Consider the following 27,949-nt stretch of genomic DNA (forward strand, 5'->3'; position numbering starts at 1 on the left):
ACTGAATTTTTTTCGTTAAGGTGGTGAATGACCTTGTGTTCAGTGGCTCCAGTGATCAGTCAGTCCATGCCCACAACATTCATGTAAGCATATTGGTGTAAAGAAATCTTTTAATAGAATGGTGGTTAAAGCTTGAACGATTCCTCAGACTTACTGCAATTTAAATTAAGCCCTTTTTCCAATGAAAGACTTAATAATAATGCCTGTCCCTAAGCTCTTGGATAATATTGAGCACCCTAGAAATTCTGATCTCATAAAAATTCTTAGTGGGGGACAGACTCAAAGTTTATGTAAGGTTTAGTTTGAATGCCTTACTTAAACATGAGATGAATTGAGCATCTGAGGCTCTAAGAAAGTGGATATGCTATGAAGTTTAAAATAGAACAAATAAAAACAGCCGAGAGACTCTGCTCAGGATATAGAGGCCACTTTTTGAAGCTTAGTTCCTGGTCTGTAAATCTTGGGGTGATCCAGCCTCAGGGACTTCTTGTCCAGATGCAGTGCTGCGGCAAACGTGAAAATACTTCCCACGCTGTAGAATGCATACAGATAGAGTTGTGGCCGCTTTCTTTCTGTGACACTAAGTTCTTTCCATCAGGATACTGTGCATATATTTTGTATAAATAAATGCTTATGGGAGTACTTCATCTGTTAAAATTAGTACAACTACATGTGTGTACAAGTAGTCTCAGAATTATGACTTGTTAGAATTCCAGAATTATAAATCTCAAAATTTGGAAGGAATCTTGAAGGTCAGTCTGTTGACTCTTATCTCTCTTCTGATGCAGACTGGTGAGCTTGTACGGATCTATAAAGGTCACAATCATGCAGTGACTGTGGTGAATATCCTAGGCAAAGTGATGGTGACTGCCTGCCTGGATAAATTTGTTCGTGTCTATGAATTACAGGTAGACTTTAGATCCAGTATTTTGCTTGAATGATTTGGCAAGATTGTCTTATTTGGACTGGGTGTTGATTTTATATGGAAAGGCTGGGGTGGAACCCAGGGATCTGCCTTCTTCACAAGAGCTCTCGATAATTATCAAGAAGCTGGTGAGATAAGGCTTTCAGAAACACTGCTCTGAGAAGCATGGTCAGGCTTACAGGTATCAAAAGTTAAATGGTCTGTGGCCAGCAGGCATTGTCTCCAACACCTGTCCAGTTCTCCTTGTTTGCAATTTCAGGTTTGAGACTTTGACACTATTGGTTTTATTTTTTCCAGTTACCAGCTCTTCCCTTGAGGAGGAGGACTTCTTGGAAAGATTGCTGTTAGATTATGTTTCTATACGAGTGCTATTGATGCTTTAGCTTGTTACCTCAGGTGTAGTTTTAAACCTGCCAAAGGCCTTCAGGAACTATGCTTATTAAATGCAAGGTATAAATAACCTTAATTCTCTTTGTGTTTTTTTTCCCTCCACCTAAGTCCCATGATCGATTGCAAGTTTATGGAGGACACAAAGACATGATTATGTGTATGACCATCCATAAAAGTATGGTGAGTATTATTTGCCATGCCATATACTTACCTTTGAATGTGTTTACTAAGAAGTCTGCAAACTGTTAATAATGTTGCTACTTGTCACTTCCAAAAATAACATGTTTTTAATATGCCTCATTATTGAATGTCTTTCTATCTCCTGGTATTATAATATTGAAAAATAATCCAGTAACACTGTTGAAGATTTCATTTTTTATTAATATCTGAAATAATTACAACAAAAATCTGATACCACTATTAAATAGAAGATAAACTTAAGATGTTTACCAAAAAAAAAATGTTGGTACTTTTTTCAGAGACATTATGATTTGAATAGTACATTGGAATAGTCAGGAGATTTGGCCAGCGTGTTGTAGTTATAACAGGCCTGAAAGTAGAAGCTAACTCATTTAACCCTGATAATTCTTGGGTTTATTTTATTTTTAAATTACAAAGTTGAACCAGAGTGGATGTTTTTCAAACTGGAAGCAGTAGAACCTTTTGTTCCACTGAAACACAGTTGCCTAGTATGTAATGCCCAGTAGAAGCCAAAGCTACACCAGTTAAAGTGTAGGCGGGTACCTCTAAGCCCTGCCACTTCTGCTCTCTGCCACGGTCCCCAGAGTGGCTCTCTAGGGAGCACAGCTTCCAAGTGTCCAGAGTAGAAGATCTAGAGGATACTTTCCCGTTATGGTACTCTGGGGATGGTTTGGGTTTAGATTTATGTTTTCTTGTTGTAGCTACTACCAGTAGCTTTTGACTATTATTTTGAGGTTGTTTTGTAGTAATCTGTTGTGTGTTGTTGTGGTCTGATACAATAAACCTTTTTCTCCAGATTTATACTGGCTGTTATGATGGCAGTATTCAGTCCGTGAGGCTAAATCTGATGCAGAATTACCGCTGTTGGGTAAGCAGTGAAACTGTTCTTGTTACGAGACTTAGATGATGTTCAACCCTGGGCCAGTTTCCAGGTCTTCATTATCATCGATTTAGCATTTCCATGTTGAGCATCTACTTGATGCCTTCCACTGTAGGACAAATAAGTTTTATTTTTAAAAAATACATAAAATACTCCTATACTTCTTTAATGAAAAGTCTGTCTTAAGATTAGATGTGAAGTATATTTAAGGATCATCCACTCAGAGGTTATCTCCTTGGTGTTTTTTGTTTTGTTTTAATATTGATCCCTGCCTATAAAAACATCAACAGTACAGAACTTTGTGACAGAAGAGTAGAAGTGCTTTTATTTTCCTGACGTGCCCACACCACTATACCCATTCCTCAAGCATTACATGTATTAATAGTTTGGTTTGTTTCTCATTGGTTTTTGAGGAGTAGGCAAATAGAAATTTGTGTTCTTGAAGTCCTAAACCTCAGTTCACTAGGCTGAATTGCATGGTTTTTATTTTTGGGTAGGGGCTGATGATTAACTCTCAAAACCCTCACACTATCTCTTGTAAGCCTTAATTTGTTTTATCAGTTCCAGTAATTAGTAGTAACCAGAGAAAAGTTGATGGCACTGAATTTATTTTCCCCCCTAACCTCCTTTTCAACATTGATGAAATGAACTTGACACTCTCCATTTTAAAATTTGATTTTAGGTTTGTCTATGGCCTAATTACTTTTCAGCTTTTTACACATCACTGTCTTTGATTTTCAGTTTTTTCAGTGAAGGCAAGCAAAATCTGCTACAGCAGGATCCAGAATATAAAAAGAGAGTTAACTTGTCTAGAGAAATGAGGAAAATACCTTCTGGTTTTAAAGCTTGAAGGATAGAATAGTGCTGGCAGAGAAAAAAGTCAAATTTGCACCACTTTTTAGAAGTGAGCATGTTAGAATTAGAATCATTAAGATTTCTTACAAGCTTCTAGGGAAAAAGCCAAGACAGAGAGTCTTAATGCTTTCTGACTAACAAGTGAAACATAGCCACATTTATAATACAGTTAAAAAAAAAAAGTAATCACAAGGCTATGATTCAAGTGATAAAAATTGCCAGTGAAGTCAGGCTTCCCTGGCAAACAGTTTTCTACGACGAACATTCCCACAAGTGCAGTTTTCTTTATCAGACATTTGTGTTTTCAAGTTTACAAGTCAACAGTTCTTAGAATTGTTGAAAAGTAACCCTTTAAAAGTGTTACGGGAAAGCTCTTTGCCTTTTTAAATAAATGGACTAAGAAACTCATTTTATGGTAGCAAGATAAGCAAGAAGTATGGTTTAAGTTGAATTTTATGTAACTTGTCTGTCGGTATTTGCTAACCTTTTATCTAGTGATGCATCTTAGTGCTTTGCCTTCTCAAAATACTGAAGTGTCAGAAGACTTCCCAGTCTTTTCAAGGTTCTTCATTATATTGAAAATTAATTTGGTTACCTCTGACTTTGTTGAATTTTCCAGCTAAGAATAAATTAAAGAAGAGGGGCTTACCTATGGGATACAAGTGAAGAAAGTTCTCATTGCATGTTTCCTATGCCCTTTATAACTTACCCTTTTATTCTGTTTCTCTCCAGTGGCATGGTTGCTCTCTGATATTTGGCGTTGTAGATCATTTAAAACAACATTTGCTGACCGACCATACAAATCCGAACTTTCAAACTCTGAAATGTCGCTGGAAGAACTGTGATGCTTTTTTTACTGCTAGGAAAGGATCCAAACAGGTACATCAGTAGGATTTGAGGTCATCCTGAGGTCATTTGACTGCTCAGAGCAGGGTTTATTAAACCTTTTTTTTTTTTGCTTACTAGAATGTTCAAATTGCAATTAACAGGGAGAATATTGGGATTTTTCTTTTTATCATTCTTCAGAGATTTGGGGGATAACTTAATGAGGTTTCGGATGAAAAATTAGGTGGTTTTTGAGAAAAAGCCTAGAGAAAATGTTTTCACATTTGCAATCCAGTAACTGAACCTAGAGTTTTCTTATAGTGTTCCTGTGTTAACTCCTCTTTAAGTGCATAATTCGGTAAGAATTAGCAAAGTACTGGGTCATAATTGCCCATTGTAAGATGTACCCATGAAGCTCTCCTTGGCTTTGACTTTCTCTGGTGCCCTTTTCCCTTTATTCCTAGGATGCCACAGGACACATTGAACGGCATGCTGAGGATGACAGCAAAATTGATTCATGAAGTTTTTGCCTCCCATGTTGGGATGTCTTCAGTTGAACTAATTTCACATCGGCCCCTTACACAGGCCAATCTCTTCCCTTCCCCAGTGAAGCAGGGAAGGAGAAAGTGGTTACTAGCCAGGCTGACCACTAGCATAAGTCTGGGCAGCTCTATGGGATGATAGGTTACACTTCTGAATTCTTGCTGGAGGTTTGTCAGATTTAAACAGATTTTTAAGGAACTCTTCTGGGACAGCATGGAATATAGTAATTTATGCTACTAGTGTTCTCAGAGGTTTATTAAAGATACGGATCTTAATTGGTTACCCAGTTTGACCCTAATCATACATCTATTTTATTGATTTCAGCTTGTGATTTTTAGTTTAGATTCTTATGATGGTTTAAACCTGTAGTCAGGTTTCTAAGTACAAATTTGTTCAAATGCTAGATTTTTTGGATCAGTTTTAATTTCTCCTTAATAATTGCAATCAGTTTATTGTAACAACTGGGTATTTAAATTGGAAGCAAATAGTTTCCTTCCTTAAGAATTAGGTACAGTGTGCTTCAATATTCTCCTACTTTGTGGATGGACAGAACTGGCTTTAAATGCTAAGGGGATACACAGTAGATTTTTAACAGCTAGAGTAACTGCTCTTCTGATTATATTTTAGGAACTCAGACAGCAAATCACATAATGACAAGTCCTTATAGACAGTACTTCCTGTCGAACTCTGCAAGTTTTGATAGAGTGCTCTGTTCAAGGCAGTGCACAGACTTGACATCTACTTTGAAAATCTGGGCACTCACTGCAGGTATTGGCAGGCTGTTCGAACTGGAAGTGTAGCCTTTATTTCCTTTTCTGGTTTCTGACTCTCCAAGTGGGCTGTGGGTTTGAAACCTTTTAGTTTGCTTCATTGCCAACCCCTCTCTCTTCCCCTCTCTAGCTGTGCCTAGACTGACAGCAGCCATCAAACACTTCCTCTGGGCTCACAGGGTGCTTTCCACCCACCCACAGTCCCCAGATGGGGGAGTCAGGATAAAGCAATGAATACAGTGTTTAAGGCCTCAGACCAATGTCTTAACCTTCACCTCCCCACTTGCTGGGAAGGAAGTGTGGAGTAGGGCGAAGGAAAAGACCCTACCTGTCCATTGAGAGTAGCCAAAAGAACAAAGCCTTCGTGAGGCTGCTTTGTTTTTGGATTTTCTCTGGACTCTTAAGAGAAGCCATAGAAGTGTTGCTTTTCAGCCTTTTGTTTCTAGATTCTCAAAACTCTGAAAGATTCTACAGAGAGAAAGAGAGGAGAAGGAAAAAGAGCCCAGCGCCACATACCAAGCTTCAGATGTGATGCCTACTCTCTCTTAGGATTGCAGCGCATCCAGGTTTATCTCCACCCCTGTTAGTGCACACACTTCTCATATGTCTTCACTCAGGCCCTAGGGCAGGGGGACCTCACTACAGTTCATGGATAGGTTTCAAGAGAGTATATGAATCCCTTGGAATTGTATGCAAAACTAAGAAAGTGTTCTTTTTTCCAGGAAAGGCTCCACTAGTTCTTAATGGATCAAAAAAAAAAAAAAAGATGTTAAGAACTAGTCTTGGAGCTACATCTAGATAATGAATGGCCCCACAAGCTATTTACTTCTGTCCTTGTGAATGGGACTACACTATTGAGATTTGCATAATACATGAGAGAAAACAGAGAAGATCCTGTTACATAAAGTTTATTTGTGCTGTTTCTGTCTGAGAGTAAGCAGCCTTTCCCATCTCTCACCCCCATTTCCTGTACAGGTGACCAGAGGAGCTAAGTTGTTCCGTGGGTTTGGGATTGGTGATTTCCGCGTTGGCTGGGCAGCGTGCTGAGAAAGTCTTGTATGCTCTGTTGCATAGGTGTCCTGTCCTGCCTGAGGACATGTCTGAAAAGATGAGAGTGGTGGAGCCTTTGTACAGCAGGAAGGGGGTATGTGAGGTGTTGGGCAGTCGTGGGGAACCATTGAAGGTATGAACAGACTGATGGAATCAGTAAAAAAAAAAATGACTTGAGTTTAACCTTTATAGAATCGTGCAGTCTATCTGCGTTTGTGCAGTTACAGATGCTCCTTGTACGTGTATATGCGCGTGGGCACCTATACTTGTAATACTTTTCTTTGTTTCACAAAAATTTTCTTTGAAGCCATGGTAATAATGTCTTTGTTTCAAGAATATGTAAAATTCATTTAATATCAGGTTAGTGTATTGCCTTAAATGCACTGTTCTAGCCGTCTCTTTAGAAATAAAGGCACCATAAGCATCTTGGCTGCTTATGGTTATATGTTACTACTTTTAAGTGTCTGGAAAGTTACGCAGAACTTAGGCTGTTTGTAAGTCTTCTCCAGTGTCTTGACTGAGTCTGGCCCTCTGTGTCCCCTCGGAGTAGAGCAGTGGCTCAGGGATTTTGCGGTGACTCTGGTATTTAGTACTTAATGAAAGAAGGGAACTGTTACATAACCTGACAAGACACAACTCATTTCTTGTAAGGAGCTAGAGGCCATTTTTAGAATGTTATTTTTAATTACTTGTGCCTACTTTTAACAGCTAGAAGCCGAGAAAACCGTAGCATAAATCCTTCTGTGTGCATATGGTAGTGTTTTAATGGCATTTGTTCTGATGAAATACCAGTCACTTCAAGTATTATCCTGAAGTTTTTTTATCAGGTTCAGAATTTTGGCATAGTATTCTACTCAGTATAAAGAGTTAAACACAATGAAACAAGACTCTAAGAGCAAAGAATTACCTTGACCTGATGTTACTTGAATTGGAGAGAGCGTCATTGCTACTACACTCCTGCTTTTGCAGATTTTTTTTTCTGCCTCAGAAGACTTAGCAGTTGAGTGTTTAGTTCCTGACCTGCCTATGTTTATAGGCAACATTATTACTGATTAAATGATTATTTGCTTAACAGAAGTTTTTTGGTTTTTTGTTTTTGTTTTTTCTTTTTGGTAGCTTATTGAGTAGACAACTTTATTGACTAGGTATCTGGATGATTTGGTGGGAGTAGATGTGCAACACTTAGCAGAACGGTATGGTATATTTTACGGAAGAGAATTCATTGGAAGGGAAGTCAAAGTATATTGTAGAGTGGAATTTAAGCAGCACATACCTTCTGGCTTGCTCAAATAACTGCAAATTTATATACACTGACTTATGAATTTTGTTCCTGTTACCTAAAGGAAAGCTCCTAAAACTGTTAAGAAGTCCATGCTTGCCACATTGATAAAATAGTGATTTCATCCCTGCCCCAAATCATCAGGATCCTTAGCATTTCAGGGAAGCTATCTAATAGATAGGAGTAGAAGCTATGGTAGAGATGATTGGGGTTATACTGAGTTCCATGAACAAGTGGATGTGAAATCCTGATGTAAACCAAACCTACTGCTTATCAGACAACAGCCTCTAACCTCACCTCCAATCCCCAGGTATGTGGCCCTGCTGGGTCACATGGCGACTAACGTTTCCCAGATTTGCTCTGAATTCAAGGTAGTAGCCCAATTAATTGGAGGAGGAAAGAGTTAAGGAGGAAAGGCTGTGGAAGATCTTTATCTTGCTTAAAAGAAATATATGCCCTAGAGCTGCTCCAGCACCCTTGGTGTCTGATTTTTTTTTTTAATTAAATGTGGATTAGATGAATGAAATCTGATGACTCTTGACTACAAAATGTTTATAAGCAAATAGCTTAGCCTTCTTACATTTTGGTATAAAGCTGTGAACTTCCTAACTTTGTAAAGCAAGATATAAAGCGAATATAAGAGGAAAATAAAGTCCTTTTACTAATTGTTTATTTTTGTTACCTTATCTACATATTTATAGCCAAACCCTTCCTTCCCATGTTGGTGTAGAAAACAAGAAAGAACTTGAATGGAAAATGCAAGATCGTTACAGAGATATCCCACAGACCATGGTCCAGATAAGTTTAGCAAACATACATTTAAGGATTTGTCCAGGGTCATAGAGCAGGTCAGTTAGTTAGTGGAGGAGATAGAATTAAAAACTCTCTGCTCCATTACACTCAGGTAACTGGCCCCTCCGGTTATAGGTGACCCATTTTGTCTTGATGTTCTAGACACCATCAGCTATTCCCCTTCTTTTCCTCATTTTGGAAAGCATCTCAGTGATTCTTGTGCTCAAGAAATAGCAAAAGGCATGATTAAAGTGGGGTTCAGGATCTATTTGTATGTAAGTGTATTTCCCTTTGTTGTATTCTGAAACCAGGGCTCTCTGTGTGTGTTGGGTAGGATTGGAGCTACTCATCCCTGCTATGGCTCACATCTGAATGTGAGAAACCAAAACACCATCAAACCAGCCATACATGTGCCTTTATTTAGATCAGTGTTTTTCAGAATGCAGCCAGACTTATGAGTCAGATAACCCAAAGTGTTCAGCCCTCTTCCAGTGAGCTTGTTTACCCCAGAGCAGGCCCATCCTGAAACAGTCAGGTGGAACTAAGTGCCCGTTGGGTTACTGTCCCGTGGGTGGGAGAACGTAAAGGTGATAGAGGGCTCTAGCACGAGGAAGTGCTGAGTGCCACTGCCAGCTGCTTCTGCGAACAGCCTAGGGCAAGCTAGGGAGAACATTTGCCTCAGAGCTGAGGCCACTCAGACTCCAAGCAAAGCTCTCACTGCACTGTAGCTAGCTGAGGCAGACAGAGACACTTGCCTCCATGTAGCAAAGGGACAAAGTTGTTCTCCCTTCCTCATTCCTTAACTAAAGGATCAGGCTGGGCATGACAGATGGACAGATGCCCTGAGGCTGAGAGGGGAGTGTGAAGCAGAGGAGGAACAAGACTCATGAGGCGCCCGGAAGCCTGCTGGGGGTGCAGCTACCGTGTCCTCTGAGGTAAGTGTCTCTGGCTCTGTTGGGTGAAATTGAAATCCTGAGCGATCCTGCATGGCCTTGGATGAGGCCAGCTTGGTTCAGGCATACATGGTGAGCTGCAGCCACTGAAAGAGGAAGTCCCAAGATCAGAATGCAAACAAGAGAGAGCCCAGCCCTCGGGATCTAACAGGGTAGAGGAAAGGGACAGCTCCAGCATGCCAGACACTGGGAAGATTTTCTAAGAAGCAGCAGTTTACTGCATCCTTCCACAGATCTCTCCTGGAAGGTACATATTTTCCAGCATAAAGTCATTTTAGGAACAGAGATCTCCTTGGGGCCTTTCCTAGTACATATTCTTATGAGCCACATCCCGCTGAGCTGCAAGCTTCCCTTTATGTTCCTTTCCTGTCCCATCCCTCCACCACCATTGGGAATTGAGGAACACACAGTGTGTCCAGTCTTCCTCATGGATTCCTCCACCTCGAATGTTAGGGTGCAGGGGGTGTGTACTGCTTCTGTTAGGCTTTACCTCTAGAACGTTGAGTTTGATGATACCATCTCCATCCTTGTCAAATGCATGAAAAGCTCCTGTGTGGAAGAATGCAGAGGCCAGAGGCCAGTTACAGGCTCACTCCCTCCACTACTCTAACTGTTCTTAAGAGGACCGTGTGCTAAGTACTGTCCTTCGGCACAAACATCTGCCAGGTAGAGTATCACCAATAACCCTCCCTTTGCCATCCCATTCTGAGCCTAAAGAGGGCCTTTGCCTTTGTTCGGTCTGGATAGAGTGGACTGGAAGGTGCTCAGGCTGAGATTCCCGCTGTCACTGTGGGAGACAGGGCAGAAAGGGCACAAGAGAAGGGAAGCCCTCCACTTACTGAACATGCCCTCCAGCCTGACGAAGCAGCAGATGAAACTGTCGAAGTCGATGTTCATGTACTTGTCCGCATAGCGCATGGTGATGATGTCATAGAGCTGGTTGTTGAGGTGGAATCCTGTAGAGGAGAGCACAGGAGAGGAGGGAGTAGTGTTGGAGTCTCACGCCTGCTTTCTATCGTCCCTGCATCCTGGTCTGTCTGTGCCTGGGAGAGGAAAATGAGAAGCGCTTTCTCGTTCCTTTCTCTAGTTGGGCTCCAGTGGCCCAGTGCTCCCCTCCCATTCCTGCTCCCACCAGCTCCAGCCCGCATCCTGGCCACCCTGTTTCTTCCCCACACCTGCGTCATTGACTGCATTTCGCATCTCATAGCTGTTGATGGTGCCGGACTGGTCTGAGTCATAGTGCTTGAAAATTTTCTGGCAATAGAAAATTTGAGGACAGAGGTCACACACTAAACCCACGAGTCAATCCCTTCCTCACTCCCACCTTCCTTCTTTTGTCCCACCTGCCAGGCCTTAATCTTCTTCCAGAGGTGATGGAACTCTTGCAGGTTCAGTCTCCCAGAGCCATCTGTCTGGAGGAAGGAGTTCAGGGCTACAGGGCACATAGCAAAATCCCCCTGGATTGGGAGAGGGGTTTCTCGGGGGCTCTGCAGGGAAGGTAGCCCTAAAGGACGGCTTTGCCCAGGATATCCCACCCACTTCCCTATCCTGGGATTTAACACCCACTCTACCTCCCCAGTCAAAGTTCCTTCTCTATAACCCAGGGAGCCTTTCTCCTAAGGACCACTTTTACTGGGCAGGACCCCAGGCAGGATCCCAGGCCTGAGGTAAGAGCAGGGGCCAATGTTCTTTCTGACTATGTCTCCTCCAACATCCCCATTCAGACCAGCAGCCAGGCAGTTCTGACTCAAGACCTCCTTAAATCTTGCCCTGGGCACCGATTGGGCCCTTCTGCTTGACTGGCCACCCCTCATTATTGCCCTAGCGCCTCCCCCCCAGAGGCTGCACAGGGTCTGATGACAGAGGGTTGGGAAGGGGTGGCAGGAAGGATACGTCCATGAGAGCAATCATGCTACGGCAGGACTCGAGCGTGAACCCTTGTGTCTTCAGGTCCTTATCTGGGAGGTATGGAGAAGAGGGAGGAGCTGCTTTCAGATAACCGGACGCACAGTGCCCCCGCCACTGGCCCGTCCCCCCAGACTTTGAGCCACTCACGTTTGCTCACAACTCTGTTAAGGATATTCTTGAGCTCATCTGCACAGATCTCCATGTCCTGAGGAGGAAGGGAGAGGAGTCATGGTTTGAGAGTACAGCAGCTTATGGAGCACAGGTTTTGCAAGACAAATCCCAGCTGTCCGTGGTTGTCAAGTCCCTGTCAGTGCTCTTCTGTTCTGGGGAAGCTGGGGCTTCTCTGAGGAAGATGCACTGCACCTTCAGCTGTCCAGACTGCAGTGGGCAGCTCAGAGCCACCCGGTGGCTGTGTAGGTCTAAAGCTCAAGGACTTGACTTGTACATTTCTGTGCTACACTCTTATACCCTGTGTCCACCAATAGCCAAAATGACCTCCATGGAACAATAATGAAGTAACTGGCAAGTGAGCAGTTAATCAAGGAGGGAAGTATCTGGGAGTCGGGGTTGGGAGGTACTCACATCGCCAGCTATCTGCCTGAAAATGTTGCGGAATTGTTGCTGTTCCTCACTTTCCTGGTCAGTGTTGCCAGGCTGTGGCTGTGGAAGCACAAAGGAAAACTGGTTCGCGGGGACCAAAGAAATGGACAGACCTGTGAGGAAACTTGCTTCTGGGCTGGAGGAGCCAGAGTGCCTAAAACAGTCCTAGGTGGCAGCAGGAGCTGGGCACAGGGCAAGTGCTCTTCTTTCTGGAGTGAGAATCATCTAGGCCCCAGCAACCCTTCACTCCATACCTCCCCAGCCCAGACACCCCAGCCAGAGGAGGTATATGAGCTATGCGGACAGGCATACAGCCCCACTGGTCCTCTCCTTCCCTCCCCACCAACTAGAGCCCTCTCAGCCGACCGTTCTGAGCCCGACCATCCCAGCCAAACCGGCTGCAGCAGGACAAAGGGAGCCAAATCATTCTGATACCTCCAGGCGCTTCTGTCATCAAGGCCAAACCTTCAGAGGATGCCCCTCCCCTCCCCACTCCGTTGCGTGGGCACAAGAGGATGGAAATAGCCCTGGATTTATCTGTGGACTTCCGCCTCTTAGCCTCACCTCCACTAAGTTCTATACTACCACATCTCCCCACTCCAGTCTAACACCCTCCCCTGAGCTCTAGAGAACCCTATTTCTGGTATCAGCCTCATTTTCTGCTACTGTTCTTTATCCTCCCCATTGTTAATGACACCAGGAAACAGGAGTTGTTCGGTCTCATGCTCTCTAGGGTGCCCCTGTCTCAGTCTTTGCATCCTGCTTCCTTCATTGTCCTGCTGGATAGGCTCCAGCGCAGAGGCTCGGCCTGTCCTTCCCACGCCTAGGACCAGCCTGGTGGCAGCCGACCCCAAGCCATTCACCCAAGCAGCATCCCAAGTTTTAGAGGAGAACGCGATGAGAGAAAACATCAGTGGGACAAATCCAAACCTCTGGGTGTTAAAGAGACACCCCATCCCTGCAGCCCCTCCCTCCCCCATGGACCCCAAGAGCATAGACCTCAGTTGTGGGCTGGCCACCCCTCTCATGCACATGCTCAGAAACCTGTGGGGATTTCTCTTGTTTATCGGGGCTTGTTTTGTCTTTGCCCTCCTCTGATTCCTGGTCCACACCCAGCTCCTTGTTGCTGTTTGCTCTGTCTGAAACGAAGATGATGGGCTGGAGAGAGGAAGGAATTGGGGAGGGGGCAGGAAGGAAACAAGGATTACAGACTGAGCGGGCACATGGAGGCAGCCTCCCTCCTGGAGCAGCTTTGTCCAGTGGAGAGGGAAAAAGCAGAGTTGGGAGCCCTTGAACCTCAGTTCAAGCTCCATCTCTGCCATGAATAAGCTGTGTCACTTGGGGAAAGATGCTAAGTCTCTCCGGACTTCAGTTCCTTATCTCCTCATGGTAGCATTATGAGGGTTAAACAAGGTAGTTAGTACATGTTAAAATGCTAAGAATGCTAAAAGCAGCGTGATCTAGTATAGTGATCTCCACAAGTATTTTGTATACTTTTCCTTTTTTTTTTCCCCAAATGGAAACACTTCAAGGAGTGCCAGGGCTCTTTTTCCAGGTGAAGCCTGTTGCAAATCCCCTTCTAGCTCTCTCTATCCAAACTAAACCCCCTCGATGTCACAGGCCCTGATGGACTCTGCTTGCTACACGTGTCCAGATGGCAAAGGGGAGAGGGGAAGAGAAGCGTCACATGTGCGGCTCTCAAGGAGCTGCTCGACTTGACTGGTTCAAGGGGGACACGGAAGGAGAGCTGCCTGGGCAGCTTCCCCTCCTGGGGTCTTAAGGGGAAAAGGCCCTCCTGACAGTGACAGCCCCTCCAGGTGTCCTCTACCACCCCTTCCACAGAAGGCTAAGAGAAAATGGGTGGGGAGCAGACAGAAATAGAGGAGGGAGAAGGAGCTGTCCTGTCTACAGAGCAGGCAGCTGGCATTGCAAGACCCTCACTCTCCATGGAAGTCCTCCCACAACACTCACTGCACCCAGAGGAACAGAACCCATTGCCATTCCTGGCAAGAATCAAGCGTTGCTTAGCTTAGCCAAATGAAGCGGTGCTCTTTTTGATTTTTTCAGGACTTCCATATCAGGCCCATTTTCACTGGTTGGCCATCTTCTCCCTCCCTCTTAGGAGAGGCAGGCAGTATAGAGTGTGTTGGTTCAGAACACAGATGGTGGAGCCAGACTACCTGTTTCCAAGTGCGGGCTCTGCCACTTACTGGCTGTGTGGTCTTGAGCAAGTTAGTCAGACTGCCTATACCTTTTCTTCCTCTGAAGACAGAGATGATGGTACAGGCAGACCTCATTTTATTGCGCTTCATTTTACTGTGCTTTGCAGATACTGCATTTGTTTACAAATTGAAGGTTTGTGGCAACCCTGTGTTGAGCAAGTCTATCAGCTCCATTTTCCCAATAGCATTTGCTCAGTTTGTGTCTCTGTCACATTTTGGTAATTCTTACAAAATTTCAAACTTCTTCATTAAATTCAAACATTTATCAAACAAAATTTCAAATGTTACCATATTTGTTATGGTGATCTGTGATCTGCAATGTATGTTACTATCACCTGATGAAGGGGCAAATGATGGTTAACATTTTTTAGCAACGAAGTATTTTGTAATTAAGGTATGTATATTTTTAAAGACATAATGCTATTGCATATGTGACAGATTATAGCTTAGTGTAAACATAACTTGTATATGCACTGGGAAACCAAAAAAGTTCATGTGGACTCGTGGTATTTTGCTATATTGCAGTGATCTGGAACTGAACTCGCAGTATCTCTGAAGTCTGCCTGTACCCATCTCACAGGGTTGTTGTGAGGATTGATAGAATCCATGGAAAGCGCCTAGAAGTGCCTAGCGCACAGATGCACCCATTGCTGCAACAGGAGCTCAGGGAAGGGAGTGGGGAGCGGGGGTGGGGAGCAGGGGGAGGATGCAGGTCTGGTGCACACATGCTCACGCGCACACACACTCCATGCTCTCTGCCCACTCACCCTGTTACACCCACCTTGGGTTTTTTCTTTTTCTGCACAAGGAAAGGAAATCGTAAATGCAGAATAAGTGTAAAGTAAGATCCCAGAAAACCCATGGTTTTTGGCTTCCTGTGACCTGGTCCTCAGTGTGAGGTGAGGTTCCAGGGTCCAGAAATCCAGATCACATGGAGCCAAATGAGACTGGAGAGTGAAGGAGAAGAGATCTCCAGGCCTAGGGACTGACGGCTGCTATGGCTTTGTTTTTATAGTCTGCTCCCCTATCGGGCATAGCCAAGGAAAGGGATCTTCTTGGCAAGTGTTTTGTATTTTTTAACGAAGTTGGATACCAAGGCACCAAAACAGTGGCTCACCCAAACTGGCCTGAAAATGAATTTTATTTGACTTGTAGAGTTTTTGTGTTTTTGGTAAAATTAGGTCTGGCAGGTTGCACAGGCCTGCAACCCCCAGTGGCAGCAATCCAGGGAGCTGAGAGCCAGCAGCTCTCTGCACCCTCCAGATTGTCACAGTCACCATCACTCCAGTTGTCCCTCCAACACTGAAGCCGAGTGTCAGTTGAGAACTACAGGCAAACGTACCAGTGTAGGGACACCAAAACCCACACATCTGCCCGCTCTATCTACTCAGTTGGATGACATGCCAGTTCCCATAAGCTTTTGAGTTTGCAGCTCCTGATAAATGCTCTACACTGATTACCAACATCCAGAAGATACGAATAGGGTCAAATGCACTTAATACAAAACCTAACATCTGTGATAATTCAGAAGGCACTTGGAGATTTGCCACTGGCACAGGGTCAGGATTAGAACCAGGAATGGAAGTGACACTCCACTCCCAGAAGACACTTGAGTGAGGCATTTGTTGTCCTCTTTTTGGCCCAGGACACACCCAGAGAGCACAAGGGACTACTGATTAGCCAGAGCCCAAAGCCCAAAGCAGTCACAACACTCCTCAACGCAAGGAGACCCTAACACACACCAGCTCCGTGCGTCTAACACTGGGCCTCCCACCCCTGGGGACAGGACCCGGCATGAGAGAGCCCGAGTCTGGGCCAGAGAATCCGGATGTGAGTTCCAGCCTTGCCACTTATAAGTTCTGTGAACTTAACGGAGCCATTTAACCCCACTGAACCTCTGCTTCCTTATCTGAAATCCAGGGATAATAACCATATTACATCTCAGAAACCTTGCAAGGATCAAGGGAGATAACACATGTGAGAAATACCTTGTAAGATGTAAAACATGTGAAAAATAACCACCGTTTGAAGGCCTGTGCCGTGCCAGACACTTCAAATACATGATCTCATTGGTTCAAACCTCACAAAAGCCTTGCAAGGCACATATTATCACCCGCATTTTACAGAGTGGGAAACTGAGTCAGAGGGATTACATAACTTGTCCAGGTCACCAAGCTGGTGGGTAGAGGACCCAGGTTTTGATGCTGACTTCAGAGCAGTGTATGCTTTTTTTAATGTGAGATTCCATCTCATAATCCCGTGTTTGCTGCTGCTGCTGTTGTCATCCCTTCCCTCTAATTGTTTAAACAGCTTCTCCTTCTGGAACTCTCTTCTGTCCTTTCAGCCCCTGGACTAAGTGGCCCCAAGACATAAGGCCGATGATTTCAAAACATGCCAGATTTGCAATAACATGGGGTAACTGCTGTGCACACCCCAGACTTCCATGTCCCTCTGCTGATATCCACTCCCCCCTCCATCACCTGCCTGCCCCTCTGGGCCTTTTCACACATAAGAGCCAAGACACTCACCACTGGCCGATCCACGGAGATTGTATTTTCAACTTCCCTGTGAGAAACACAAAAATGAGGGGATCTCAGTGTCACCAGAAGTAGGAAGCATAGAGGGGATTTGCTCAGATCACATGGCTTCTTGGAGCCAAGTTGGGACTGACTTCGAGAGAATCCCAAGAACTAACATCTCCTGCTACAGGTACCATCCCCTGCAGCCAAGTGCAAATACAGGGGTTCTTGTTAGCTTTGTCTAGATGTCCCCAAATGCCTGACCCAGCCACCTACCCATGGACCTTGTGTTTCTTTTAGGGATCAAGGTCCAAGTGGCAGGACCTATGAACACATCTGTGGTGACCAAGAGGGCAAGATGTGGCCTTGCTGGCTTCCCTGGCCACCCTGTCTAAAAGTTCAGTGACCCCCAACCAGTCCTATGCCTCTTCTCATTTTATTTTTCCTTTGTATCACCTATCTAACATACTCTACATACCTCTTCCTATACATTGTTGTCTCATGATGGAATATTAAGCCCCATGAGGGCAGGGATTTCTTTCTGTTTAATTCACTGCCTCAGTGCCAATAGGAAGAATGCCTGGAGCATAGCAGGTGCTCATTAATTATCTGTGGGTTGGATGGGTGGGTGGATGATGGATGGAAGTGGGGGAGATGTGGCCAGTGGCTCAGGAGGAGGGTAAGAGGTGCAGCCTGGTCAATGTATCTCAGCTCTCCGATCTCTAGAATGGGCCATGTGGGCTCTTAGGGATGCGTGTGGAAAGCGGACTGGGACTCACTCAGAGAGGTTCCTCTTTTCAGAGAAGACCCGGAGGATGAACTCCCCCTCCTGGTGGGGCTCGTAGGTGGAGGGCACAATGACGTACTCGCTGGGAGGCAGGCGGAAGCGCTCAGACACCTCCCGCATGTTGATGTAGGTTTTGCTCCTGGCCTTGGAGGCGTTGTACAGGAAGAAGTCCTTCTGCAGGTGCTGCTTGTTCCCATGCATCTGAGAGAGAGAGGAGCCCAGGGGACCTGAGCCCCTCAGGAGGGACACCCTGTCCCGCTCACAGTCCTTCTCCAGGGAGCCCTCCTTCCCAACTTTCTGGTCACCCATTTCATGGTCAGGACCTACTGGCTTCCAATTCCCAAGGCCTCAAATAGCTTCAACATCCCTGGAGCTCCCTACCCCGTATCCTCTTCCTTTTCTGTTGTGATCCAGAGGTGAAGGTCAAGTCTGGCATCCCCCACTAGGGGCCACTTACCAGAACTTCTGCTGGTCAGCTCCAGATCACCTCCAGGCGGGGGGAAGGAACCCAAGGAGGGAGGGGGCTGTGGTTGGGGCCTGAGGGAGGCGATTCCTCCATCCCAAAGAGAACAGTCACCCTCAGAATTTGTCTATGTGACTCTGTGTGCGAGTGTGCACGAGAGAAGATGAGTGTGTGACAGTCAGGTGGGAGGGGAGAAGGGGCTCATCACAGGGGTGGTGGATGGGAGGCCGTGCAGTACCCTGAGGCACCCACTCTGGAGTTAGGTAATGTGGGCAAGGCCCTCTCTTGTCATTGTCCTGCCCACAACCCCACAGGAAGCTTCCCGATGTGCCACAGATGGGCACTGGACCCTGGGGAACGCCGCGCACTGCTGGCTGCTCCACTTCTGTACCTCTTTGGGAACCTTGAGGAGAAACAGAAAATGAAGATGCTCAGGTTCTATGGATTTCAGATCTGAATAGGGATGGAAATCTTGCTAGAAGGGATGCTATCAAGCATAGAGTGAATGCTGGGGTCTGGCTCCCCATGTACCTACCCAGACAGCCCCCACCCCACTCCGCCTCCTCCAGACGGGGTTTTTCCACTCATAACAAACTTGTAAGAGGTTCTGACACAAGTGGGCCTGATACCAGGAATTCTGGGGGTTTCCAAGTATTGAGAAGCCTCCCGAGAGCCTCCTCCCTGAAAAGGTGTTTCCTGAGCTGAAGCTGGTCAGGGACAGCACACCTCGTAGATGGCGAAGCCGATGGTGAAGAGGTTGGCCCCCAGCTTCCGGTCCTTCCGCCGGTTCTTCTGCATCAGGGCCACTAGGAAGCTGCAGATCACCTCGGAGTCATCAGGGTCATCATCCTCCTCCAGGAGCTTCAGACGGTACTGCGGGTTGGTCCAGAAAGTGTCTGTGCCCCCAACCCCGAAAGGAATCATACATTCAGATCTGCCTCTCAGAGAAAGGGCAGGACAGGAAATGAGACAGAGAGAACCTATTTATCTCCATCCCTCCATATCTAGGTGTTCAAGTATGTATGGAAAAAATGATTTGGGCATTTGTTTAATTATTTTGTTGTGGGGAGGTAGCCTTTATACCTTTATACAGGTGGAGCTGCACTGATGGGCCGTGTGGCTCCTCCTTCCTCTCTGAACTTTTATCCTCAGTCTTTGCTGATGGCTTCACTTTCCTCACCTGCCCCTTCAGTGCTGTTGGTCCCCAGGATGTAGTCCTGGGACTCTCCTCTCACCCATCACTCTGCCTCCCTAGGTTGTCTTAGCCACTTCCACTGTTTAACTGCTCCCTACAAGCTGATGATGCCTGAGCTGACGATCTCAGCCTCAGTTTCTCTTTTGACTCCCTCCCTCCCTTTTTCTTTCTTCCTTCCTCTCTCCCTTCATTTGCTCTTCCCTCCCTCCCTCCTTTCTTCCTCTTCTTTCCATTCTTCCTCCCTTCCTCCACAAATATATACTGAGTCCCTGACGTATAACCAAGTACCGTTCTCAGTTGTGCACCCAGTTCTCTGTCACACATCTTCACGTGGATATTCTACAGGTGCCTCAGACTTTCTATGTCCCAGAGTAAACTCCCCTCCCTGCAAGCCCACAGTCAACTCCATCAGAAACAAACAGCACACCAGTTTTTTTCTCTAGTCTGTCTCATGCTGCATCATTGGTACCATCCACTTAGGTTCCCAACTCAATGTCGAAGTCAGTCTTCCTCCTTCTGTCTTCCCTCTCCACATCACCCAATCTTCTCTCCCCTCAACCTGCCTCGTGGCCCCCACACCCCAATCTCTGCTGCTCCTGACTTGGCCTAGGCTTTCATTGTCTCTGGCTTGAACCCTTGTAGTAGCTGCTAACTCAGTCCTCCAGTCCCGTCCTCAGCATTCTGAACACAGTCCTGTTCTGACACAACAACCTGATTAAAAGTTGCCACCAGCTCCTTGATGCAACCTCCTCAGCATGGAGGCTTCCTTCTCAGTAAAATGGGGAGGGTTTAATAAGATAACGTATGTCTGGGGCTTAGTAGAGCCTCTGCAAGAGCTAGTTAATTTTATTCTACCTGGAACTTGTTCTGCTTGGACCCTTCCCCGTCCAGAGCATCCCCCACCTGGGAAGTTGCGGCAGCCTCCAGCAGAGCACCCCCTCACCCAGCGGCCCTCATTCACGGACACGGTCCAAGTCTGAAGCTTGTCAGACTCCAGGGCATCAGCTGTGAGGTTGCAGATCTCCAGCTTTGTGAAATGGTAGATGAAATCATCATATGACATCCTGAGAGGTTGGAAGAAGAGACAGACCCATGTGGGAGGCTGGGAAAGGTAAGACTCCAGGATTAACACAGCACAATAAATAGTCCAGAGGAACTTGGTCATGGTCCTTGAGAGGACTCTGTCCTTCCTTTGTAAGGTAAAGACAGTCAGTTATGATGTATCTATTGCAATAATGACTCAAACTCATCTGTTCTTGATGGGAGAGCTTGGCAGCAATTCATTTCTCCAAAATGTCACTGTGTGCCACTCTCCTGGGCCCCAGGCACCGTGCATGCACAGGGGAAAGAGAGAGAACTGGGGAAGGACTGACAGTTAAGCAAGCAATTTTAATGGTGATGAGTATCACATAAATTCATCCCAATCGTGGGGAAAATAAGGGAGTCCTGAAGAAAGTTCCCTTTGATCTAAGATTTGAAGGCTGAGTAGAAATGATCTGAGTGAGGGTGAGGGTGGCATTGGGCGAGCAGAGTAAGTAGAGCTTGCTTGGCTCAGAAAACAGGTCTGTGGGGGACGGAAACAAGTGGCTGGGCAGCGTGCATGGCAGGAGGGCAGAGGGAGGCAGGAGCCACGTCGTGCTGGCCTGGTCCTGGGCTTAGTCATTCACTAGGACTCAGCAGGCTCCTCTCAAAACCCCAGTCTTGCTGAGCCTCTGACTAGAGTTGGAGAACAGGGCCCAGATGTCCCAAGGGCTGGAATCTGACAGCCACTGTCCAGGGATTGAGGTTTGAGATTTCAGCTCCCACCCCATCCGTTAACCTTCAGGGTCCTCCTGGGTCCTGGACTCACCAGAACTCTCCATCCTCAGTGACCTGGTGCTCCAGACGGGCCTTCTCGTCTTTGTCCACAAAGCTCCAGTCCTTCCAACTGGAGAGAAAATGAAGGAGATACGGAAGGAAGAAGAAAGGCAAGGCCTGGTGTGGGTTGGGACAGGAGGGATCAGAGGAATATGAAGAAGTTCAGAGAGTAGCTCATCTCCAAACTGCAGCCAGTGTGAACCAGCGAAATGCAAATCTGATCTGAGATCCTCAGTGTAAGTCCCAGTAATTGCTTTCTACCATCCTCAGGATTAATATCAAGCTCCCTAAATGGTATATGACGGCTTGACTCTTCTCTGGCTGAGTCTTTAGCCATTCTTCACATTTAAAGGTTAGGAGTTGGGCTCTGGAAATAGATAAACTGGGATTTCAATTTAATAATACCAGTTGTAATCTGCGGCAAGTCACTTAACCTCTCTCAGCTTCTGTCTCTCAACTGCAAAAGAAGAATGATTATATGGCCTACCTCATAGGGCTGTGATGAGCAAGAAAGGAAATAATGCACAGAAAACGTTTAGAACAGTCTCTGCCATCTAATAAGTACCTGTCTGAGTTTCTGAGAGGAAGACCACATCCCCTTCTCTTCTCTGTGGATCATTGGTTTTAAGGGCAATTTTGGACCAAGGATTTGTAGTGCTCTTGTGGCTCAGCACCCAACCCAGCCTTGCCTCAGGCCCTGTTGTCCCCTACTTGTGGGTCACCTCACCTACCTGTCACTCCAGGAGCCATTCCACTCCACTTGGCCCCAGGGGTTCCGCAGCCGCACCAGCTTCACTTTCTCGCCCTGGAACAGGGCCTGGGAGCGGGGATAAAGGGAGAAGCTGTCACTCTGTGCCCTGGCTGGAAAGGGGGTCTTCTGTCTTGCCCTGAAGGCTGGGGTGGGAATGGGGAGAGAGTCCCATGCAGGGGGCTGCCCTGCCTGGTCCTTGTCAAGGAGACTAATCAGAAGCTCCCTATGGGATGTCAGGGTGACGGGTCAGAAGCTCAGAACTGAGTCTGCAGGCATCAGGCTTGGCCATCACCTTACCATCAGCTAAGAAATGACTTCCCCAGCGAACATCTGGCCATTATGAGCTTTGGGGGAGGATGCAGGGCATAATAATGTAGGGCTCTGCTAGCACATTAGGTGTCTTTGCGTAAATTAGAAAAAAATGCCCCTCCTGACTGAGGAAATACAGAAAATATCCACTCTCAATAGATTAATCAGAAAAAGGTACCCCTTCCCCCAGGCTGCTGCATGGGCTGCTGCAGAAGACGGCCCCTCTCTGCTCATCCCTGTGAACAGGACTCAACCTGCCCAACTGTGCACAAGGGGCCTGACCAGGTTCTTGTCTCCGATGCGACCCAAAAAAGGCCAGATGTCCCAGTGGGGAAGCCCACAGGGAGCAATATGTAACTTGCTGACCTTGAAAAACAAGAAACTCAAGAGCCCATGAAATGAACTTCATAAAACCAAATTGAATTCTATTTGTTCCTTGGTAATGTTGGGAAATTGCCATCTTTAGCACTAAAGACAAAGATAAACTGAGCACCATCTGGTGGCAAGATCCATTTCGACCAGTCCAAAGGGTCTCCTTCAACCCCAGGCACTTGGCCCAGGTGTCTGATGGGAGGCAAACTCTGAGCATATGAAGGGGCACAGAAAGCCACGTCCTGACTTGGGGAAGTTCACCCAAGTAGCCCCTCGGGTCCTGTCTCACCAAGCCCCGCCAGGCTCACCTCCTCCAGCCCAGTGACTGAGTAGGCATGGCCTTTGACCAGCCCGCAGGACATTCTTGTCTCGTATTGAACTGGAACAATGGTCTGTGGAGTGAAAACCAGACAGCCTGTCAGGGGTTGCTGCCTGAGATAAAGTTCACACTGGTTCACATCTTGGGTTCACGAGGATGAGGACTCCCAGCCATGAGAAGACCCTTACTAGCCCTTTAAGAGAGCCAAGAGGACACAGCCCAGATAAGTGATTTCCCTCAAGCTGGTTCCCTGACACTTGGAGAGCATCGTGGAGGCTGGCCCTCTTTTCTGGATCCCTTGGGGTCTTCCAAAGGAGAAAGTGGGGCAGATGGAGGCCGCCACTTCCCCTGAGCCCACCCAGGGTTAACTATTCCTGGAAGAGAAAGGGATTGAGAAAAGGGGTGGGATGAAACATGTAGGTCTAACCTTTTATCTTTACATCCCCTCACCTCCTCCACAAACCCTAGAACATGATATCCAAGAAATCACCAAAAGTCACAGCAACCAGGAGAATTCTGAGGAGGCCAGAGGAGAGTCCTGCTCAGACATGACTGTGCCTCGGGGAGCTGGGGTAGCTCTTCCATTTGAGATTTCCGAGTTGCAGCCACAGGAGATCCTTAGCAGAAAGGCTGGCTTGATTGCCAAAGCCCAGTGAGCTGTAGACCTAGACGGGTCTCTGCGGCTTCACTTTGCTTGCTAACGTAACAGCTCTAAGAGGAGCATCTGGAGCCCTTTTCAAGGTGAGGAGTGTGTGCAGGGCCAGGACTTTTGGCATCTCAGCCTCTTCCAGATTTGAATCTTTATAGGACCCAGAGCATTTTGAATAAAAAGGGAGGGGAAGGGAGATTCACACATCCCTCAGTTCCAGACCAGGGAAATCGCTGGAAATGACTCTTTGGGCATTACTTATGCAGATCTATTCCACTGCTGGCCATCTGTCCTACGGAAATCCTCACAGGCAGACACAAAGATGTATCTATTTAGGATGTTCATTGTAGCACTTTAAAATGACAGCAAAACAGAAAAAAAAAAAGCAATCGAATTTCCCAGTAACAGAGTATTGGGTAAACAAATTATAACATATCTGTATGTTGGAATATTGTGCAGCCACTGAAAAATGTCATAGGAGACATACTGAGAATATAATTCTTACTGGCGCATTAGGAATATAAAGCTAACTGGGAAAAGGATGCTACAAAGAGGTATGTACAGTATGACAGTATTTTAAAAATAAAAATTTATATTAAGTGGATGCATAGAAAAATCCTAGAAGGATATACACCAAATGTTAAGAGTTACTATCTTTAGCTGGGGAGATCTAGGTTAATTTTCCCTCTACTATATGGCGCGTATTGCTTCTGAAAGTACTGCACTATGAGCTCTGTGAGGGGGAGACTTTGCTTTGTCACCAGAATACTGAACAAAGGGGAGAGAATTTTCTTTCTTTGCTAGAAGAGTGCCTGGTGCCTAGAAGAGCGCAATAAAATATGTGTTGAATAAATGAATGACTGATTTAGAAGAAGAGAAATATTTTAAAATAAAATTAAGTCTCTCTCTCCTATTTCTGCGTGTTAACTCATTATCAGAGAAACTGCCTGGACCCTGGAGTATGAAGAAACTCCCCCAGAGATTCCCCCCAAAAGCTGCTGCCCCCACCTCCTTCAGGACCTCGGAGCAGGCAAGTTATTCGAGCCCAGAGCCTTGGGAGGCCCCAGGAGGAGTGTGTGCGTGACGCACTGGCTGCTGAGGGGAGTCTGACACCACCCACAGTGGGGCCGGGTCATGCAGGCGGGAGGGATGGTCAGTCCTGATCATCGGAGGGGTACACACCCGGGTCGGTCTGTCATCTGAGCCTCTGGGAAGGAGGTCTGAGTCACTGAGCCGCGAGTTATCCATATTCCTCACCATCCGTGCAATCAACTCCCCCATATTCATCCCAGAGGGAGAGGTTCCATAGGTCATGTTTGTGCCATCCTGAGGCCCGATGGGGAGGGTAGGGGATAGTCCAGGAGAGGGAGAAAGAGCAAACAAGGGAGGGTGATAGAAAGGGCAGGTGACAGAAGGAAGGGAACAGACAAAGGAAAAGAGGAGAAATAAATAGAGCATGAATGGAGAAAAGATAGAGAATAGTGATGCAGAAAGAAAACATTCCTCTATGGGTGCTCTATGCTAGCTGACTTTCCCAAGCTTTCCTGTCTCCTGAGTGGACAAGGAGAAGGAGGGACAGGAATTCGGCTTGGGAAATCCTTCCTCAGCAGTGGAAATCGCTAAGACTAATCCTTATACATTGAGCAGCCACCAGGGAAGGTGTGTCTGCCATCCCCTTACCCTTGGCTCTGGTCTCAGTCCACACCACTTTGTTGCACTGAGAGGGGGCCTGCAGGCTGAGTTGCTCTCAGGTTACAGCACAAAGCCCATGTCCCAATTGGGGATACGACCAAAGCTCAATGCTTGGGAGGCTTTCCTAGGGTACTGGTGGGCTCAGGTCCATAGCCAAGTATGTGGCCAACTTAATAGGGGCATGCTGGGACTGAGAAACACCGGCCACAGAGGCCTGTACTGACGTAGGCCTTTGGACCTATTCCCACCAAAATTCCAGGGCTTGGAATGTCCTTTTCCAGTGTCTTTATCAGAACTCTCCAGAAACTACTCCCTTGAGAAATTCCCAATTTTTAAAGTTGAGAGCCAGTTCCTGCTTCCTAAAACAAAACATCCACCCTGTCCCAGAGGAAAGTCCTATGCTGCTATTCATGGAGTAAGGCTTCCCAGTAGTTGGCAGCTCCCTGGCCCGCTCCCCCCACCCCAGACTTACATCAATGGAGCAGCCCATGAGGGAGCCCCTCTCGATGGCTTTCTTCATGATCTTGTACATGTCTCTGGGAGCATCCCTGATTTCAAAATACTCTGTCACTCCTCCTGTGAAGTCCTCCATGGCCTCTGTAGTGTTCCCACCTTTCAGGGCTTCATATGAACCATGGAGCCTTGGAGAGAGGATGAAGACCAGTCTGGGGTCACAGGGTCCCAGGAAACATGACCCAGGTACCACTGTTACCAGAACTTTACTCTTGGGTCCTGTGATGTTCTCTTATCAATTCTCCAGTAACTCTGGAAGCTATTGGAACAGGCGCCATGATTCCCTTTCTTCGCAATGGAGAAACTGAGCTCCAGAGGCTAAGTGACCAGCCAAGGCCACAGAGAGGAGAAACACTGGGACTGGAGCCCAGCTAGTCCCACTTCCTGATAGTTCGCTTTCCACTATACTCTGAAGCTGATGTGGGGCCTCCGTTAAAGCCATTAATTAGCTGGGGTGAAGCTTCTGAGTTGAGAGACTACATAGCTTTATTAATATATTGTGAGCTCATGAGGTTGAGCCAAGCAAGACTCTGGGATCTGGGCTCCAGAGACGTAATGCTCAGATCCAGGACTTGCAGTGCCACCATGAAGGCAGGATTAAAGAGATAACTTTTGGAAGCCAAAGCTAAAGATGTCCTACACACTTTATTTTTACTTTTAGTGGTTTTAGTGAGAGTCATTGCTGCCTGGACCTGATCTTCTCTGACTTTGCAGCACAGTTGAACACACACACACACACACACACACACACACGCCTCCTCTCACAAGTGAAACCTTGGCTAGGTTTTGCAGTCCACCTCCTGGCCTCTAGCCCTGCCTCACACTCTAAAGTGCTGCCTTACTTAGCATAAGCCTTCTCCAGCAGAGCACTCCAGAACTCATTGCGGTGGTTGGATTTGGTGAAAACCAGTTGATTGTTGTAAGTTGGCAGGCAGTCATCAATAACCACGTCCACCCAGTCTCCGTAGCGCCAGAACTGCACAGAAGTGTCAAGCACAGAGTCACATCCTCAGATTACCATTGGGAAATGTGTCCCTACCCCACAGTACTTAGAATTCTCTGATCCCAAAGCCGTCCCATTTCTTCGGCTCTGCATCTTGGTGCTTGTTCATATTATTCTGGGTTTGGGGTGTGTGAGTCTTTCTCTAACTGAACTATGAGCTCCTTGAAGGCAGGAAGTAAGTTACAAACCACCTTGTCTCTTCCACACAGTCCAGCTCAGTATGGGGGTTGTAGGTGCTCCGTGCTTATCTGAGGCCTTGAGATTTTCCTTCTCCTGCTCAGTAGGTCTGGGGTGGGGCTTAGGTGTCAATATTTTTAGGTGTCTCAGCTGATTCTAATGTGCAGTCAGGGTTGAGAACTACTGGTCTATGTGAAGACAATGTATGATTTGTGTATTTCTTGATGACAAACAAGGTAGAAGTTGCTGTTGAAGAAGAAAGTCTGACATGGAAGAGGAGTGTGGCCCAGAATACACTCTGGCTGTAGCAGGAACACTGTCCAATAGTCTCATCTCTGGACAATGTTCTTTTCTGAACAAGTCAGTTTGACTGAAGAAAACCAAATGTAGTTTAATTCCCTTCTAATGACATTTTCTCCCCTATGGACAAGACGGCAAACATTTGTCTGGTCTTTGTGTTTATGGTCCTTTGATGTCAGACCTTTTAAATATAAGAGGGAAGCTAATGGCTAGGTGGCATAGGGAGGAAACAGCATTTAGAGTCCAGCTGCCTTGCCCGTGCTCAGACAGCAGCAGGACGCTGGTCCTGAACCTGCAGGGACCTTTTCTGAGTCTTGGGATACAAGATCAACTGACAATTTGGGTCAGTCCCAGGACATTCGGAGCCTTCAGGGATGTAGACAGGTTGATGCCTCAGAACCCCTGCTAGGTGCCCACATAGGAAGCTCACTTCAGTTCTGGGCTAGCACGGGGTTTGGCTCTTTGCCAGGACAATTTGGATCCAGAAAGTTCCCAATGGCTGAATTGATTCTGGAACCAAAAGACTCATTTCTGGTTCAAATCAGAAACCTGGCCCCCAGATTAACCAGACTTTTCTTCCAAAGCCTAGAAAGGGTGAGTGATAGACTTGGTACAGACCTGTGTTAAAGGGACACGGGTAAACAGGGGCTGCAGTCGTGGACGGGATTTCCTTTACAATCTAAAGGTCCAGTGTCTTAGGGACTTACTTGAGAAGGGCTGCTGGTAACAACATGGCAGCCAGCCAGCTAGAGAGGCAAAAATAGACCACGGGCTGGCAAACAGGATATCTTCCTGCCTTTCTTGGGCCTAGCGGAAGGTGTGGGGGTTTGGCAGGAGGAAGAGATAAACA

The 27,949-nt window shown here is 46.4% G+C and overlaps 2 protein-coding genes across 4 annotated transcripts in view; one reads left to right on the plus strand and one right to left on the minus strand.

The window, feature by feature from the left end:
* ZNF106 (zinc finger protein 106) overlaps positions 1-8,388 on the plus strand; it is a 55,265-nt gene extending 46,877 nt beyond the window's left edge. For all 3 annotated transcript variants that reach the window (XM_032481416.1, XM_032481417.1, XM_006178868.3), the window contains 6 exons: positions 21-83; positions 789-908; positions 1,424-1,495; positions 2,313-2,384; positions 3,984-4,130; positions 4,541-8,388. In XM_032481416.1, coding sequence (XP_032337307.1) covers positions 21-83; positions 789-908; positions 1,424-1,495; positions 2,313-2,384; positions 3,984-4,130; positions 4,541-4,597 — 531 coding nt within the window. In that variant the 3' untranslated portion in view covers positions 4,598-8,388. The remainder of the gene's footprint in view (positions 1-20; positions 84-788; positions 909-1,423; positions 1,496-2,312; positions 2,385-3,983; positions 4,131-4,540) is intronic.
* A 517-nt stretch (positions 8,389-8,905) lies between these two features.
* Positions 8,906-27,949, minus strand: part of CAPN3 (calpain 3) — a 43,116-nt gene continuing 24,072 nt past the window's right edge. Inside the window, exons 4-24 of the mRNA XM_006178859.3 lie at positions 26,462-26,595; positions 25,579-25,747; positions 24,597-24,740; positions 22,755-22,838; positions 21,746-21,831; positions 21,007-21,084; positions 20,061-20,221; positions 18,689-18,858; positions 18,354-18,365; positions 17,492-17,700; positions 16,722-16,758; positions 14,975-14,992; positions 13,016-13,129; positions 11,954-12,031; positions 11,519-11,576; positions 11,357-11,421; positions 10,807-10,875; positions 10,639-10,717; positions 10,303-10,419; positions 9,954-10,012; positions 8,906-9,549 (exon numbers count right to left, since the gene is read on the minus strand). Of these exons, the coding sequence (XP_006178921.1) occupies positions 9,523-9,549; positions 9,954-10,012; positions 10,303-10,419; positions 10,639-10,717; positions 10,807-10,875; positions 11,357-11,421; positions 11,519-11,576; positions 11,954-12,031; positions 13,016-13,129; positions 14,975-14,992; positions 16,722-16,758; positions 17,492-17,700; positions 18,354-18,365; positions 18,689-18,858; positions 20,061-20,221; positions 21,007-21,084; positions 21,746-21,831; positions 22,755-22,838; positions 24,597-24,740; positions 25,579-25,747; positions 26,462-26,595 (1,968 nt within the window). The 3' untranslated portion in view covers positions 8,906-9,522. The remainder of the gene's footprint in view (positions 9,550-9,953; positions 10,013-10,302; positions 10,420-10,638; positions 10,718-10,806; positions 10,876-11,356; positions 11,422-11,518; positions 11,577-11,953; positions 12,032-13,015; positions 13,130-14,974; positions 14,993-16,721; positions 16,759-17,491; positions 17,701-18,353; positions 18,366-18,688; positions 18,859-20,060; positions 20,222-21,006; positions 21,085-21,745; positions 21,832-22,754; positions 22,839-24,596; positions 24,741-25,578; positions 25,748-26,461; positions 26,596-27,949) is intronic.

This window comes from Camelus ferus, chromosome 6, assembly GCF_009834535.1.
Source record: "Camelus ferus isolate YT-003-E chromosome 6, BCGSAC_Cfer_1.0, whole genome shotgun sequence".
In the NCBI taxonomy this organism is placed as follows: Eukaryota; Metazoa; Chordata; class Mammalia; order Artiodactyla; family Camelidae; genus Camelus; species Camelus ferus.